At 57.4% G+C, this 15,322-nt stretch overlaps 2 protein-coding genes across 2 annotated transcripts; one reads left to right on the top strand and one right to left on the bottom strand.

Annotated features, from left to right (window-relative positions):
- The first annotated feature begins 6,006 nt into the window (after positions 1 to 6,006).
- Positions 6,007 to 9,209, top strand: GUCA2A (guanylate cyclase activator 2A). The gene is made up of 5 exons (XM_059376429.1): positions 6,007 to 6,144; positions 7,336 to 7,560; positions 7,838 to 7,920; positions 8,401 to 8,587; positions 8,959 to 9,209. Exons 3-5 carry the CDS (start codon positions 7,846 to 7,848, stop codon positions 9,021 to 9,023), a joined length of 327 nt encoding a protein of 108 aa, XP_059232412.1. The 5' UTR covers positions 6,007 to 6,144; positions 7,336 to 7,560; positions 7,838 to 7,845; the 3' UTR covers positions 9,024 to 9,209.
- Positions 9,210 to 12,053: 2,844 nt separating this feature from the next.
- Positions 12,054 to 15,007, bottom strand: GUCA2B (guanylate cyclase activator 2B). Its single transcript, XM_059376428.1, has 3 exons — positions 14,882 to 15,007; positions 13,630 to 13,828; positions 12,054 to 12,882 (listed from the first exon to the last, which is right to left on the bottom strand). Exons 1-3 carry the CDS (start codon positions 14,990 to 14,992, stop codon positions 12,821 to 12,823), a joined length of 372 nt encoding a protein of 123 aa, XP_059232411.1. The 5' UTR covers positions 14,993 to 15,007; the 3' UTR covers positions 12,054 to 12,820.
- Between the last annotated feature and the right edge of the window lie 315 nt (positions 15,008 to 15,322).

The raw sequence follows: 15,322 nt of genomic DNA, 5'->3' as shown, positions 1-15,322 counted from the left end.
GGCAGGAATTTAAAATTCCTACACACGTGGCCTTACTTGACCTATGCGGGAATCTGACACGGTACTGTTACTGCCCCATTTTATAGAAGAGAGGCGGGCAGCACCGCTGCCTCCTGCGAGCATTCATTTGAAGCTCTCCAAGGCAGTTGTGCACACCTGGCCAACAAGAGAGACTGGGAACAGTCTCTAGAAAATGCTATCCACCTGCAATGCGTGTGGGGCCCTCTGTGGATGTGAGGTGGCAGCTGAACCTGACGCTGTAACCGGTAGCTGCTTCCCTGTCCTGCCTGCGTGAGCACCTGCGTCCGCACCGAGAGTGACGCCAGTGGGTTCCGTGTGACCGGACCTTTGGATGCAAGTCAGCCACCTCAAAGGCAGACTCTAACCAAGAATTAGAAAAACTGGCCATGTTGGCCTTATTCAGACTTGGCATCTTCATCTCCAAACTGCCGAGGGCATTTTCTAGAGCGATTTTGAACTTACCTCCCTTTGGGTTTCCTTCCGTGTATGTCATGTAACTGGTCAGCACGTGCAGAGCGCAGCGCAGACCTGGTGGGCGGCTGTGGCAGAGCCAGAATGCAGCCCCGAGTCAGGGCCTTCTCCAGCCTCCCACTCACAAGCAGTGGCCCCTAAGTAATACTGACCCAGTAGTACAGAATAGGACAGCTACCTCTACTTGTTAGTTAATATCATTTCTCCCAAGCCCCGTGGAGATGGTATCTACTCTCTGAAACAGCTGTGTAGTAGCTAGTATTCTCACCCTCAAGTTGTAAACAAATCTGAGCCGTAAAGTGAGTAAGTCCCTTTGGCCAGAGTCATCCAGCTGGTAAGTAGTAGAAATGATGGTGGTAATAATAATAATAGCAGTAGTAGTAGTAGCAGCAGCAGTGACAGAGCTGGGATTTCATACCTGGGGCTCCCAGCCACCCTCTTCACCACAATGTGTTGTCAATTCCGGGCTGTGCTGTGCTTCCCCGCTGTGCCCGCCGCTGTGGGGCAGAGCAAGAGAGCTTTAGAACAAAGCAGTGAGGCTGCAGTGAGCACAGAGGCCACCAGAGGGCGCAAGGCTGCCAGCTGTGTGCCTTTCCCGTTTCTGAAGGTCGCCTTTCCCACCGGGGGCCCTGCTTCCTTTCTCCACAACCACCATGGCCGGGGCCCCCCAAAGACAGGTAGGGAGCCCAGTGGCAAGCCCCCAGAATCTTTTCCCACATCAGAGGTTGCTAGAGGGAGCCAAGGAGCCCCTATAGTTCTCATCACCAAACATACTGGTGGGGCCCACTGCAGAGCTGAGCTGAGCTGCCGAGCTGTCTCTGAGCCTGCTGCCCTCCTCCAGGCCCTCAGGGCAGAGTGGAAGAGGTCACCCCACCTCCAACCCCAAACTCAGAGTGTCCTGAGGCTCGCCTTTCTGGGAGCTGCCCGATGCTGGAGGCTGGCATTGTTTTGGCTGGTGCAGAGAGGGCTGTGGCCTGGCCAACCACATACCTTGCCCTCCCAGCCCTGCCTCAGCCTAAGCTGGCTTTGGTGACCCCACACACTCACGCTGTCCTGCGGCCGGCACAAACATTGTGGGTATCGCCGCCATTTGCCAGGCCCCATACCCTGTATTTGAGCCATTATCTGAGTTAACAACCTTGCGGCTTTGGAGGCCGAGTCTGTCTCCCTTTTACGACAGGATGGTGCTGTTGAGAGACATGAAGTCATCTGCCCAAGGTCACAGCCCAGTGAGACAGGCCGGTGAGAGAACAGGAAGCCAGCTCCTCCTCCTTCCAGTCTGTTCTTCTCACTGAGGTATGCTGCCTCTTCACAAAACTCCGCGGGTGCCCTTGACCTCTCTCAAGGCTAGTCACCACACCCATCCCGCTCCACCCAACCCCAGCATGGGATCCAAGCTGACGTCATGGAGGGTGAAGATGCTCCTCTCTCAACGCAGGCCCCAAAAGATCAGAGAGGCAACTTCCTGTCCTGGACAATGGCAATAAAGACATCTGAGGACATTTCCCACCCTTCCCAGGCTTGATGACGTTCACAGGCAGAGGCTGCCCTGGGAACAGTCCTCTGGTTCCGTGTGAGTGAAAGCACACACACTGTGTGACTCTGGGCTCCTTGTAAGTCCCATACCTGGGTGACTAAGGTGACCAGATGGCCATGTGACAGATGGTGCCCACGGGGCTTTACGTGTGTGTGAGACTACTCAGGAGCAAGTCCCTCCTTGCGTGTGTGCTCGTGTGTGCTTGTGTGACTGTGGGCTCTGTGTATCTGCGTGCTTGGCAAGGGCAGACAGAGAAAGCATGCTGCGGGCGGGGAGATAACTCCCTGCTCAAATTCTGCCTCCCTCCTCCCTTCTGAGCCTTCTTAGCCACTAGAGTCCCCCCAGGGACCCAGGCCCCAGGGGACACTTGCCTGGGAGAGAGCTGGGTTCCCAGGCACTGTCAGGTTTGGGGTCTGTGGGTGCAATGCTGGTGAATTCTTCCCCTTCCCTCATCTATACCTTGCCCTTGTGGCGGCTCCTCCCTACTGATGTGAGCTGGATTTCCAATCTAGCTCTGCCTGCCCCTACCCCACCCAGAGCTACCAGGCCAGGCCGGAACCTGGTTCCTCCCGAGCTGCAGGCCTGTGGCTGAGCATGTTCCCTGTAGGCCCCAAAGGCCACAAACATACAGGAGTCAATGGAAAGAACACGGATTCTGCAATCAGAAGAAGCTAGAATTCCATCTGGGCAAGACGTCCTTTCTGAGCCTCTGTTTCCTTATTTGTAAAATGGAGATGGAATGTCTTACCTCAAAGTGTTGAGGAGAAGTCAGGTGGGAGGCAGCCAGCACGGGCCCTGGCACACCACAGTCCCCAAGACCACTCTGCCAGGTCTGCCTCCTTCCTCTCCCACATGCAGTCTCTGGCTGCACTGCCCGGACCGACTGCGCCTCCGGCACATGTCCTCACCCTCCCGGAGCACTGGCAGGAGTGGAACGCATCCCTTCGCAGGACTGGTACAGCACCATACCTAGGCAGCCCGCTCCCACCCTTAGTGCCGCGACAGTCTTTTGAAATTGATGCGCTTCCCGTGGTCTTACCCTGCTCTGATAGGCTTCCCACGGTCTCAAGGTGAAGGGCAAATGTCTCAGCCTGCTATTTAAAGCCTTCTTCTCTGGCTGTCACCCACAGCACCTCTTGACACATTTTCTGCTTCAGCACCCCCTCCCCCAACTCCCTTCCCCACCGTGCTTCCCGCTGTCCTCCCTATGCCCCACAGCCCCCATCTCTGTGGGTCCAAATCTGCCCATTGATCAAGGCTCGGTTCAAACGCCACCTCGGCTGGCAAGCATTCTCATACCTGGCCCCACGGGAACTTCTCTCATGGCTCTCAGTCTGCTTCCCACAGGTCCTGTCCTCCCTCTAGCCTGGGGCCTCTGGGGAATGTGGCCAGAGCTCCAGCTGTGCCTCTTTCCTTCCTGACAGTCTTCAGGGAGATGGGGTGTTTCTGTGGCCAACACCCAGAGTAGACTGAGGGCTTGGGGGGACAGGAGGCAGCTGCCGGTGAATGGGGTGCCATCATGGCCTCATTCTGGCCAGGCCACAGGGATGTGACCTGAAAAGCCAACGCCCCCCTGGAGCCTGGAGGAAAGAGCCTGCCTCCCAGGGCCTGGGGGAGGGGAGGGCACCCTCCAGCCCAACCCAGCAAGGCTCAAAAGATTGGGCATCCTTCAAGACAGGCCCACGCCTCATGCAGGTCCACTCTAAGGAGGGAATGTGGACGTATGGGATGCACGCCCCCTGAGGTGTCAGGAAGGCCATGGGTGATGGCAAGGCTGCCCGGCATTGGGGTTGCAACATGAGAGAGCTTCATTTAAAAGGAAAGGGTGGTGGTGCCCTGGGGGATTTGGGGCTTTGTGATTCTAGCTGCTGCCAAGTGCACCTGGCAATGAATGTGAAAAGTTGTGCCTTCCCCTAGGCCTAGGTAGCCACATGGCTTGTGTCCACACTGATCCTCTGTTGGCTGGGTGCCCTGTGCAGTGCACTACCAATACAACTGTACCTGGCTCCTGTGTATTACGCACCCTTGGGAAATTCATGGCCTCTCACCCTCTCTGGGCTTCTGAACTTCAGTTTAGCCATCGATAAAATGGGCTTCTATAGTTATTTCTGACGTAAATAGTAAAAATGTTAAAGGTGGGTGGAACCCAGAGGAGGTGGAGATGGTCTTAAGCCAGACTTGCCGGAGCTGGGCATCAGGGAGGCAACTTTTCTAGACAATATGAAATTCACAAAGTAGCTCTTGTCTCCATCTTTCAGATGTGGAAACAGATTCAGGGAAAGGCCATGCAGCTGTTCCCTGAAGGAGCTGGGACTCTGACCCAGGGCTGCCTCACCTCAAAGCTGGAGCTCTGTCACTTCAGCAGGTCTGGGCCCTTCTTCCCAATTCACTCCTAGGAGCACTTTTGGGATCCTGTAGAAGGGTGAGCAGAGGCTGACCACAAAGGGCCTTGAATGCCAAGCCAAGGAGTCTGGGCTTTCTTCTGAAGGTCTAGGGCAGCCGATGGGGGGGTTTCAGGTGGGGTGGCAGGTCGTAGAGGTGGCATGGCTTGGAAGGCTACAGAGGAGTCAGAGTTTGCCAGAAGGGTGGCCTTGGATGTGGGCAGCCCAGCAACCCCAGCCCCACCTGCTGCCGATAAGAAATAAAGAGGACTATGGGAGTCCTGGGGACCAATGCCCCAGGATTCAGGTGGGGACCTGTGGTTCTGGAAGGGCCCGAGCTTCTTCAACACAGGAGCACACGGAGGGGGCCTGCACTCACACCTGGGCTGGGGCTGGGCTGGGAACTGTGAGGGTAGGGAAGGGGAGTTGGTTCCCATTTCCCAGGGCAGACGTCAGAGGTGGTTAGTAGGGCAGGGCCCAAAGATCTGAAGCCTAGGAGCCATTTCCTCTTTCCCACAGCATGAACCGCAACCCCCAACCTGTTCCAGTTCTGCCTCACACCAGGTAGGCCCGGGCTAGGGGAGAAAGAGACTTTAGGAAGCAAAGCCCCCTACCCACTATTTAAAGCCTTCTTCTCTGGCTGTCACCCACAGCACCTCTTGACACCCCCATCCCTCTGTAGCTGGGAAGGGGAAAGACTGAAGACCAAAATCAGCCAGATACAGGGCTCTTCCAGCCCACAGCAGCCCTGCCCAAGCCCCATCCTTAATGTTCAACTCTATTTCATTTCGCTTGACCCCCACACTGACCAGCCTTGATCCTAAACCTGACCCTAACCAGCCTCCACATCATTTGCAATCCCAACATCAACCCATTCGCAGCGGCTCCCCAATTCCAGACCCAACTCTGACATCCCATCTGGCCCTCAGCTCCATTCTAACCCTGCCTGGGACTCAAACCCCACTTCGAGTCCCGATTTGACCTCCTGCCACTAACTTCTCCTCCATCTTGCCCCAGCTTAGCCCCAACCCCAATCCAGAACCTCAGGTTGATCCTAACCAGCTTTCACCCTAACCCAGCTCCACTGCACCCACCCCAGTTCGGTCCTAGGACCAGCCTCAGCTGTACTCCAGATTTGTACCTGGATGTTCACCTCCATCCCCATCACAGCAAACTCTGCCCTTCAGCCTGGACTCCATAACCACCCCCCAGAGCCTGTCCTGCCCCTCCCCCTCTCGGATGCACACTCCCACCCAGCGGTCAGCAAATGGAGACCACCATGCAGCCGGACTGGACGTACAGACCCCGGTGTGGGCTTGTGCATGGGCACGTGTGTGTGTGTGTGTGTGTGTGTGTGTGCACGCGTGCACACACACACACACACACAGGAGAGGGGAGGGAAGTCCAGTGGAGCTGTGAGGACTGGCCTGGAGAGCAGGTAGGGCAAGTGTTTCCTCCTCCCTTAGGCAGGAACCCTTTGCAGTTCCCTCTCTGCCAGGCTCTGCTCCTCCAGTTCCCTCTTCAGTACTGACTCCCTCCACCCAGGGATTCTGGCCTCTGTTCCCTACCTGAAAGCTGTCCTGGCTTCTGCCCTGGTTTGTTTGTAGATTAGAAAGATGGAGTGCCCAGGGCTTTCCTTCTTCTGTGTCCTAGGGGCCTTGCTCACAACAGAACGGAAGGACCATGCACTGAGCTGGAGGGTCCAAGCCTAGAGGGGCAGAAACACGCACCCAGGTAATCCTACCCAACAAGATCCCCGGGAGGGGAATGCAGCTGGTTCTGTGGGAACTAAGAGGGGTTATTTAGCTGGGGATGCAGTGGGGGGATAGTTGGTCTGGGCCTTCAAGTCTGAGCAGGAGCTCACCTAGTGACGAGGATGGAAAGGCCTTCCAGACAGATAAAACAGCATGTTCAAAGGCAGGGAAGCATGTTCAGGAAGGTTGGGGGAAGTGAACCGGTTGAGAAAAGTCAGGTTGGGGAGATTAGGTTGGTCTAGTTTGGGAAGAAGGGGAGAAGAGGAGGGAACACGTGGTGGGCTTGGTAGTTGGAAGGCAGAAACAGCAGAACAGGTTAGGGGAGCACAGGCAAGGGTGTAGGAAGGAGTTCATTCTGGGACACTCTGAGGTTGAAGGACAGGCACATCAGTGCCGAAGGAGGACAGGCTGTGGCTCAGGTGGTCACCAGAGGGGTCAAGAGGGACCAGAAGCTGCTGCTATTGATGAAAATAATAATAATGGGATGAACCTTTCACTAAGTGATTTCTGTGTGCCAGGTGCTGAGCTAAGTAAGCATTTTTACATCATCTAATCCTCAGGATAAGTCTACAAGGTAGGTGTTAGTAGTGGCATTGATCCACAAGGGGTGCTGAGGCTCAGAGAGGAGAAACAATTTGCTCAAGTTCATACACATTAAAATCGTGCGGTAGGTAGCACCTTGAGCCCATGCCCATGGGACAGCAGAGCTGAGTCCTTCCTCAAAGTCAGTGGCCAAACCTAGTACCTACCTTGGTCTACAACTCATCTCTTATCCTTTGAAGCTCCCTTGTAAACCCCCTCGCCCCCCAGGCTGAACTACTCACCCTTCCCTGAATATTCCAGACCTGTTTACCTCCCGCTTGTTCCACAGGTAGCATCCTCTGAAAGAAATGGCCTACCCGTGGCCCCTTTTCTTTCTTTCTTTCTTTCTTTCTTTTTTTTTTTTTTTTAAGATTTTAATTATTTATTTGACAGACATAGATCACAAGTAGGCAGAGAAGCAAGCAGAGAGAAAAGAGGAGCAGGTTCCCTGCTGAGCAAAGAGCCCAGGTCCGGGGCTTGATCCCAAGAGCCTGGGATCATGACCTGAGCCAAAGGCAGAGGCTTTAACCCACTGAGCCACTCAGGCGCCCCTCTGGCCCCTTTTCTAAGAAAATTCTACTCTCTCCAGAACTCACTGCTGACACAACCTTCTTTGGGAAATGTTCCTGAACTCCCCACCCCTGTGCTGGATGGGACGGCTGCTCCATCCACCCACCCTGCAACGCCGACTCCCCTAATCAACCTGCATTACCACTGTTTGCACCTGCCTCCGTCAGGGCTGGGCTGGGTCTGCAGCCCCACCTCATCACCCCTCCTGGCGGGGAGACCAGGTGTCAGGGAGTATGTGTGCCAGGTGAATGAATGCAGGACCCAGCCTGGCAGGGAGCGGGCAGGGGGGAGGGTTTAAAGTGGGAGCCCAGGGAGGGGTCAGAGTTCTTCAGAGCTGCTCTGGGACTGATCTTTCTCTTACTGCCAGGGCTGTCAGGTGCCTTATCTGATTAGCCCTGAGTTGACAGGCAAGCCGATGAGATGCTGATAAGGCTCCCTAGTTACTCAGTAACCATGCCCTCGTTAAAAGTCCCACTGTTTCCCTTGGGCATCCAGAACCAACCACTCCTCCCTCTTGGCAGCTGCTGTCATGGACACCTTCCTTCTCTCTGCACTGTGCCTCCTTGCGACCTGGGCTGTCCTGGCAGGGGGAGTCACCGTGCAGGTAAATCCTTTGGTCCAGGTGGCTCTCTGCCCCCAGTGCCCAGGGCCTGTCCTCTGAGACGCACTCTCCTTGGGCCTGAAGCAGAGGGTGCGTCTGGGGTGTGGCTCTTTCTCAGGAGCGGGTCTCAGCCCTGCCTCCTACCTTTTCCCCTTCAAACTTGCGGAGGGAAGAGAAATCACCATTAGGGAAAGGGAGGTGATGAACCAGTTTACTGAGTGCCTGCCCGGAGTCAGGTTCCTCCTACCAGCGCCCTGCGAAAATGGGATTATTAGGCCCATTCTCAGAGGAGGAAAACAGCCTCAGAGAAGTTTTTAACTGGCCCTAGGCACGTGGCTGGGAAATGAAGGTGCTCGATTCCATTCTAGACCTTCCACCTCAGTCTGGTCTGTAGCCAGAGCCCCGGCCTGGGTCTTGGGAGTCCTGCGGACATCCTGGAGGGATCTGCAGGCTGACCTCACACTCTGCGCATGTCCCTCTCAGGATGGAAAGTTCTCTTTTCCTTTGGAGTCAGTGAAGAAGCTCAAGGACCTCCAGGAGCTCCAGGAGCCCCACACCAGGAAGAGTGGTGGGCCTGCGGTTCCCCAAGTCTGCAGCCACCAGAAGTTTCCAGAAGAACTCAAACCCGTCTGCAAGGAGACCAATGCCCGGGAGATCCTCCATAGGCTGGGTGAGTAGCTTCCTCTCCGGTGGGTGGAGCCCGGGAAGCCCCTGATTGGTGGCCCCGGAGGGGGAGATGTGCTCTGATTGGTGAGTCCGCTGAACCCGTTCTAAGTTGTAATTGGCGAAGCTTACTTTTGAAAGATCCTCGCTCTGGCCGGTGATTGGTTAATGGTTCTGGGTCCCGGGCCCTCTGGCCTTCGCTATTGCTCCTCCTGGGCGGAATCCCCACTCTGACTGGATAGCTTGAGCGGTACCGGTTTGGGGAGGAAAGACCCGCGGGTGGGCGGGGACAGGCCTGGGCTTCTCCTGGGGACTCAAAAAGGGGCAAAAGGGAAGTTGGAGGCTCTGACCCTTTGGCACCTCACCTCTCCTGCGCAGAGGCCATCGCGGAGGACCCGAGTTCGTGTGAGATCTGTGCCTTCGCAGCCTGTGCGGGGTGCTAGGACAGCCAGCTCGCGGCCCCCTGGCCCTCCCCCGCAGGATGTTCCCACTCCTGCAGCAGCAGCAGCCTCCAGGGGAAGAGTGAAGAGTGGGTGGCCTGGGAAGGCCTGGGAAGGCCCAGCCCCTGACCCATCCCAGTTGCTGGTGCTTCCCAAGATCCACTGCAACCCTCCGCTAATAAACCCATTCCCAGAGTCGTCCTGGTGTCATTTCCTTCCTGCCTTCATTTGCCAGTGGACTTGGAAGCCAGCTTTCTAAGGGTGTCTACCCTGCCCGGCAAGCTCGGGGTTTAGTGTGCGCCTCCCCCCGATGAAGCTGCCCCCCGCCCAGGCGTTGTCACCACACACAGGCACTGAGGGGACCTCAACCCCCAGACCAGCCATGGTGCAGGTGGAATTTGTGCTTTTCTTCCTCATCTCCTGGGACGCTGGAGACGCTGGGCCCTGAGTGAGTGCAGGAGTCTGCGGGCGTGGATGTCCCCCACACAGCTTGAGGGGTGATGAGACTGGCCCCAGGCTCTGGAGTGTTCAAGGTCCCGCAGGCCTCGGGCCCCACGGACCACAGCAGTGTAGCCTTCTCCGCGGGGACCACACCTCAAGCCCAGCCCTCACCCCTTCTTCTCTGCTCCCCTCATCTGTGCTCGGCTCCTCTTCCCACACTCCTAGCCAGATAAAGTCCTCCCTGAGGCCCCAAGGCTGTGCTCCCGTGGCCTCTTTTCCTCAGATGCCCCTCCCAGGAGGGGTTTTGTGTTCCCACTCTGTCCCTGGTGCCCTGTGGGCACTTTGATCAGCTGTATCCCTTGCAGGGCTCTGGCCCGCTGTGCTAGAGTGGCTTCTGTGCCTGGGAAGGTCTCTCTGACGCCCAGGGCAGGTGAAACCCACCACACTGATGACTGTGGGAGGACACAACGGAGGGCAGGGGGGAAAGCCAGAGCTACACAGGCCGGCCTCCGGTCTTGCACATACTGTGTGATGCTAGGAAAGTCGTTTTCCCTCTCTGTGCCTCAGTGTCCTACCCTGTAAAACTGGGACTGTGATAGTACCTGCCTCCCAGGTGGGTGAAATACTGTAAATGTGTATGTCATGCAGGTAAAGTTCAGGCCATGTGCAAACAGAGAACCAATAAATGGTAAAAACAAACAAACCAGAAAATGGGGAACCAGGGCCAGGCTGAGACAGGTTCAGACAAGGGTGAGAAGGTGAGGCAGAGAGGGCCGCTTGTTAGCAAAGTTAGAGGGAAGGGGGAAAGAGGAATGACTAGGGCATTTCCTGGGGAGTTGGTTGGAGGGGAAGGGACATGGGGTGATTCAGGCAGAATTCCCCGGGCTGCAGAATTGGAATTCGCAGGGTGCGGTATCTTCAGGTCAGAAGAGGCTTTATGAAGAGGGTGGGGAGGCAGGCATTCGCATTAGCGCTTGGAATATACACTTGGGTGGATGGACATTGAAAACCAATCTGGAGGTAGGAAGGCAGAGGGCATTCTAGAAGGTGGAGTAGGTGCGGGCACAGCATGGGGGAAGGTCCTAGGCACTGGAAGGGTCCGGTAGGGACAGGGTGGGTCCTGGGAGGCACACAGGGCTGGGTTTGAACCTGCGGGTGTCACTTACATGTTGTGAAGCCTTCTCTGAGACTTGGTTTCTTCATCCGAAAATGGGAATGCTAGCAGACCCCAGCGCCCAGCGCTGCAGGGGGATTTGAGGAGACACAGGGTGGGGCAGGGTCATTTAATGCTCCTACTCTGGACCTGGACTCGGTGGGTGGATCCTGGCTCTGCTGTTAGCAGCTACGTGACTGTGGCCAGGACTCAGCCTCTTCTCCCCTCAGGCTCCTCATCTGTAAAATAGGGATGACAAGAATCCCTGCTTTGTGAGGTTGAGCGAAGATTACATGAGGTGACCCAGGAAAAGCTCTTATATCCCCGCTGAGCCCATAGTGGGTGCTGTGCTAGTGCTGCCATTCTTGTCTGTGTGGGTGGCTCAGCCTGAGCCTGGCACATCGTAGAAGCTCGGTGAGTGGCCGTTCCCTTCACCACCACCTCCCCAGGCAGGTGGGGACTCAGCATAGCTGAGGGGAGCAGTGGGAGCCGAGGCCAGACGGTGCTTGGGCTCAGTTTAGATTTGAGAGGGGGTACTAGGGAGCCATAGAAAGATAAGGGACCCCATCAGAGCAGTTCCTCTGGCACAGTAGGCACTTCAAAGGGCCCAGCCAGCCTTGCCTATGGGGTGAGGGAGAGGAAAGAACTAGAGCTCTGGGTTTTGTGGCCTGGTGGAGTGGGAAACTGCAGGGCTCATGAGCAGAACTGGGCCATCGGGAGAGGCAGCTGGTCTGGGGGGAGTTCACCATGGCCTTGGCTCTGGGTGAACGAGCTCAGAGACCACGGCCCACTTTGTGTCTGGCTCTCCTCTCTGGCTGCACAGAACGGGGGCTGTGGAGGCGCCCAGCCTGTGGAAAGGCTCGGGAGCTGGCGGCTGCTGTGAGAACACAGGGGCCCCTCTGTGAGGCAGCGTCGGTGTGGCCCTGGGCCATGGGGAGCCACTAATGTGGTGGTTGAGAGCACGGGGTCTGGCCCAGCCTGCCGTTCTGCCACTTCGCTGAGCCGCCATCCTGGATGAGCCTGTCACCCTGGACTAGTCGGGTCTCTCTCTGCACGTGGGTCTCTTTACTTGTAAAGCGGAGCGGTTATTGAACAGTACCTGCTTCATTAGACTGTTTCCAGGACTCCGTGAGTTTAGAGTAGGGTCTAGGGTACAGCAAATGCTCATAGACTGTTCATTTTTTAAAAATTTTTATTTATTTGAGAAAGGGAGAGATAGCGAGAAGGAACACACAAGCAGAGGGAGAAGGAGAGGGAGAAGCAGGCTTCCTGAGGATCAGGGAGCCTGAGGTGGGGCTCAATCCCAGGACCTCGGGATCATGACCTGAGCCAGAGGGGAATGGTTAACTACTGAGCCACCAGGCCACCTAGGCACCGTGACATTGGTTGTTGTTGTTGTTGTTATTATTATTATTATTATTCCTCAGGGTCGCCAGGTTGGAGGGAAGGAGGAAAGGTCTCCCTTCTGGAGCTGGCCAGACCGTACTAGCGAACCTGAGAAGGAAGGGAGCTCAGGATGGTAAGGGTGAAGGTCAAGGCCCATCTCCTCAGGAGCCCCAGGGCAGAGGCAGCCCAGACACCTGGCCTGGGGAGGGGGCACCATGTGGTTTTTCCCTGTACCCTCCCCCCAATCGGTGCAGCCCCACCTCCAGGGGAAACTCTCTGTCCCCCAACTCCCCCTGCATCCTGGGCTGGAGTACAGTTTGGGCTCTGCAGCTGGGCCGGGCCTGGAGCTTGACTTGTGGGGTCAGATCGGTCCAGGCGCTCTGCAGCGTCTAAGCTCTGTGATTTTGGGGGACTCATTCCACGCCCCAGCCCCGCCGGCCTCCCCGCTCCTGTGTGAAACAGGGCTCGCTGATCCAACTCCTCAGGCACTGGAAACTGGGAAACCCCTGCCTGTGTCCTGAGATCAGCCTTTCTGCTGTCACACTCAGCTTCCCAAGCAGCTCTGCTGGGGGCTCCCAGGAATGGACACATGGACTCCAGACTCGGGGTGTAGGTAGTTGGGCATCTTTAATTAGGCAGCAAGGCTGCCTTGGGCCAGACTCCCCTCCAACCATGTGTCCAACCGCCTTGTGCCACGTCCAGCCGCTCGGGCCTCGGACTGGTGATGGTGATGCGTGCAGGGGCCTCGAACCAGGGGTGTGGGCTGGGAAGGCAGCAGGCTGGAGGCAGAGTGCGCGCGGGCTCAGGGCAGCCAGCCCCGTCAGAGGCAGCCGGTGCAGGCGACATTCACACACAGCTCGCAGTCGTCGTTAGCAATGCTCTCTGGGCAGGGGATAAGACCAGTCATCAGCTGCCCACGAGACATGGGGGCCGGGGCAGCCAGAGAAGGCCGGCTCTGGAGAGGGCCTGACCGTGTTACCAGCATCTCTCTCAAGGGTCTGGAGCCTCAAGTTTCAACAGCAAAGAGTGGCCCGGGGCCGAGTCCCAGGCCTCCCCTGCCTCCCGGTGCCTGGGCCAGCCCCTTATACCCTTGGGGCTGGGGATATCCCTGTTGGCTCTCTCGGGAGGAGAGGGGGCCGGGCACAGGGCCGGGCACGGGCCTGACACTTCATGGGTGTCACGCTCACTGGCCAGCTCTGCTCCCTCACATTTTGGCTTAGATGTCACCTCCTCTTGGAAGCCTGTCAGACCCCTTATGGGACCCAGATCTGAGCCATTTCCCCTCGGTCCCCTGTGCTTCCCCCATTGCCCCCCCAGCATCCCCCACCCCTATTGTGGTCCTTGCTTACAGGGCTCTGGCCCAGGCCTCCCTTCCCTGTTCAGAGATGGGAACCTGTGAAGTCCGCTAGGACCATCAGCGGTCCGGGGTGCTGGGGACCGAAGGGTTCCTGGCATATCTGACTTGCGGTGCCCAGACAGGGAAGGCCAGAGGCTGAGCTTTTTGACTCTCCCTGTCCCAGGCACTGGGTGCTTACTAGAAAGAACATGAAGTGGTGGAGCTGTGGGGGTGGGGAGGAGGGGAGGGGGGTTGCGGTTGGCAGGAAGCTCCGCAGGGGTGAGGATACTCACTCAAGGCCTGGAGGACGCTGGCAGCTTCCTTGGATGTGCAGACGGGCTGGAGGTCCAGCGGCAGGGCCGGGTGGTGACACACGGAAGGCACGAGGCTCTGGGCCTGGAGTCTGGAGACTCTGGTGGGGTTAGGCCCCCTCTGCTCCTCCAGGTCCCTCAGCTTCTTCACTGATTCCAGCTGGACCCGGAAGCCTTGGTGCTGGAGGCCGGACAGGAGGTAAGAGGGTATCAAAACCTGGGCCAGGACATCAGAGCTCCTCAGACCCTGCAGAGCCTTCCCTGTTCTCATGGGGGGGTCCTGGGAACAGGGACTGCTGGGGAGGTGGGGAGCTCGTCACACCCCACCATGCCATAGGCCCCCCATTACTGTGTATGAGGTCACAGCGAGGCTGGGGAGCAAGTGATTCAAGGTATGGGCTTTGGAGAACCCCAGTTCAAATCCCGGTTCTTCACAACAGGCTTCCTGTCTCTCCGTACTTGGGGCCTCATCAGATGCTTGCACCTTCCTAGTGCCTGGCACCTGGGCCACACTCAGTAACGGGGTGATCTCCCCTGAACAAACATGGTGCAGTGACACCCCCAGCTGGCCAGTTGCAAGGCCAGAGATGCAGGGGGAAGCTGCCTCCCCCGCGCCCTCACAAGGAGGTCCCACCGGGAGTCAAGAATGTGTCGGACTCCCAGGGCCACAGACGTCCCCCTCCTTGCTGGTCCCTGGCATCCTGGTACCCCACGGGCAGGCCCTGGAAGGAGCCCTGGGCCCCCTGCTGACTTCACTCTGAGCCTTTGTGTATACTGGGCCCTCTGCCCCGAGCGGTCCACATCCTCTGTGCCCAGCTGCCTCCTGCTCAGCCTGCAAGGTCAGCTGTCACCTGCCAGGGAACCTTTTTCTGGTGCCTCTCTCCCACCCACCCGTACATGGGCGACCAGAGAGACTCCTCTCCTGCGGGGCTCCTTAAGGGTGGGGACCACATCTTGTTCCAGCTTCTGACCTCTGACCAGGATGTGCCTTCTGAGAGAGCAGTGGTGACTAGCGGTGGTTTATTATTGCTGTCATCACCACTGTCATTGCCATCCGCGCTCCGGCTGCCCCCACCCACCTGCTGTCTCGGTCCCTGGGTTGTGATTAAGGGTTGGGGTGAGCCCTGGGCACTTGCTTTCCCGTATCCCATGAATTTCCTAGCGTCCCCTCACCATCCCAGCCCCTCCCCTTGGGGACCTTCAGGCGAAGGGCACAGTGGCCAGAGGGACTCACCTGAATGGAGACTGAGTGTGTGTCCTGCAGCAGCAGGAGGAAGACCACAGCCACCCGGGGCAGGAGCCCTGACACCATCCTGCCACTCATCTCACTGCGTCTGTATCCCATTGCCCCTGTCCCCCGACTCCCATCTGCTTCCCCAGCGAGGAGCTCTTTATAGGCCGGACTCCAGTGCCCTGGTCACTCATTAACTGGCCAGCTGGGGTGGGGCTGACAGCTGGCTGGCTCTCTGACAGGCCTGAGCCCATTCCCAGGAAGGGGGCTAGGGGTGATAAGGGCAGGGAGGCCCAGAGCTCCTAGGAGGAGGCACCTGGGGTGGGGGGAGGGAAGCTCTGTGGGAGGGCCTTGGACACACCCCTTACCTTAGCTCCAGAAGACACCTAGTTAGGTAGAATGATGGAGAGACCATTCTTTTTTTTTTTTTTTTAAGATTTTATT

The sequence above is a fragment of the Mustela nigripes genome, chromosome 14 (genome assembly GCF_022355385.1).
Source record: "Mustela nigripes isolate SB6536 chromosome 14, MUSNIG.SB6536, whole genome shotgun sequence".
Classification (NCBI taxonomy): Eukaryota; Metazoa; Chordata; class Mammalia; order Carnivora; family Mustelidae; genus Mustela; species Mustela nigripes.
This window is presented reverse-complemented; position numbering and strand designations above follow the sequence as displayed.

Bases quoted from the DNA above. Each gene is read 5' to 3' on its own strand.
- GUCA2B (XM_059376428.1), bottom strand. From the start codon at position 14,992: ATGGGATACAGACGCAGTGAGATGAGTGGCAGGATGGTGTCAGGGCTC. The intron at 13,829-14,881 runs GTGAGTCCCTCT...TCCGGCCTCCAG, and splicing joins CACACTCAGTCTCCATTCAG to CACCAAGGCTTCCGGGTCCA. The intron at 12,883-13,629 runs GTGAGTATCCTC...TCCCCTGCCCAG, and splicing joins CAGCGTCCTCCAGGCCTTGA to AGAGCATTGCTAACGACGAC.
- GUCA2A (XM_059376429.1), top strand. From the start codon at position 7,846: ATGGACACCTTCCTTCTCTCTGCACTGTGCCTCCTTGCGACCTGGGCT. The intron at 7,921-8,400 runs GTAAATCCTTTG...TGTCCCTCTCAG, and splicing joins CAGGGGGAGTCACCGTGCAG to GATGGAAAGTTCTCTTTTCC. The intron at 8,588-8,958 runs GTGAGTAGCTTC...TCTCCTGCGCAG, and splicing joins GGAGATCCTCCATAGGCTGG to AGGCCATCGCGGAGGACCCG.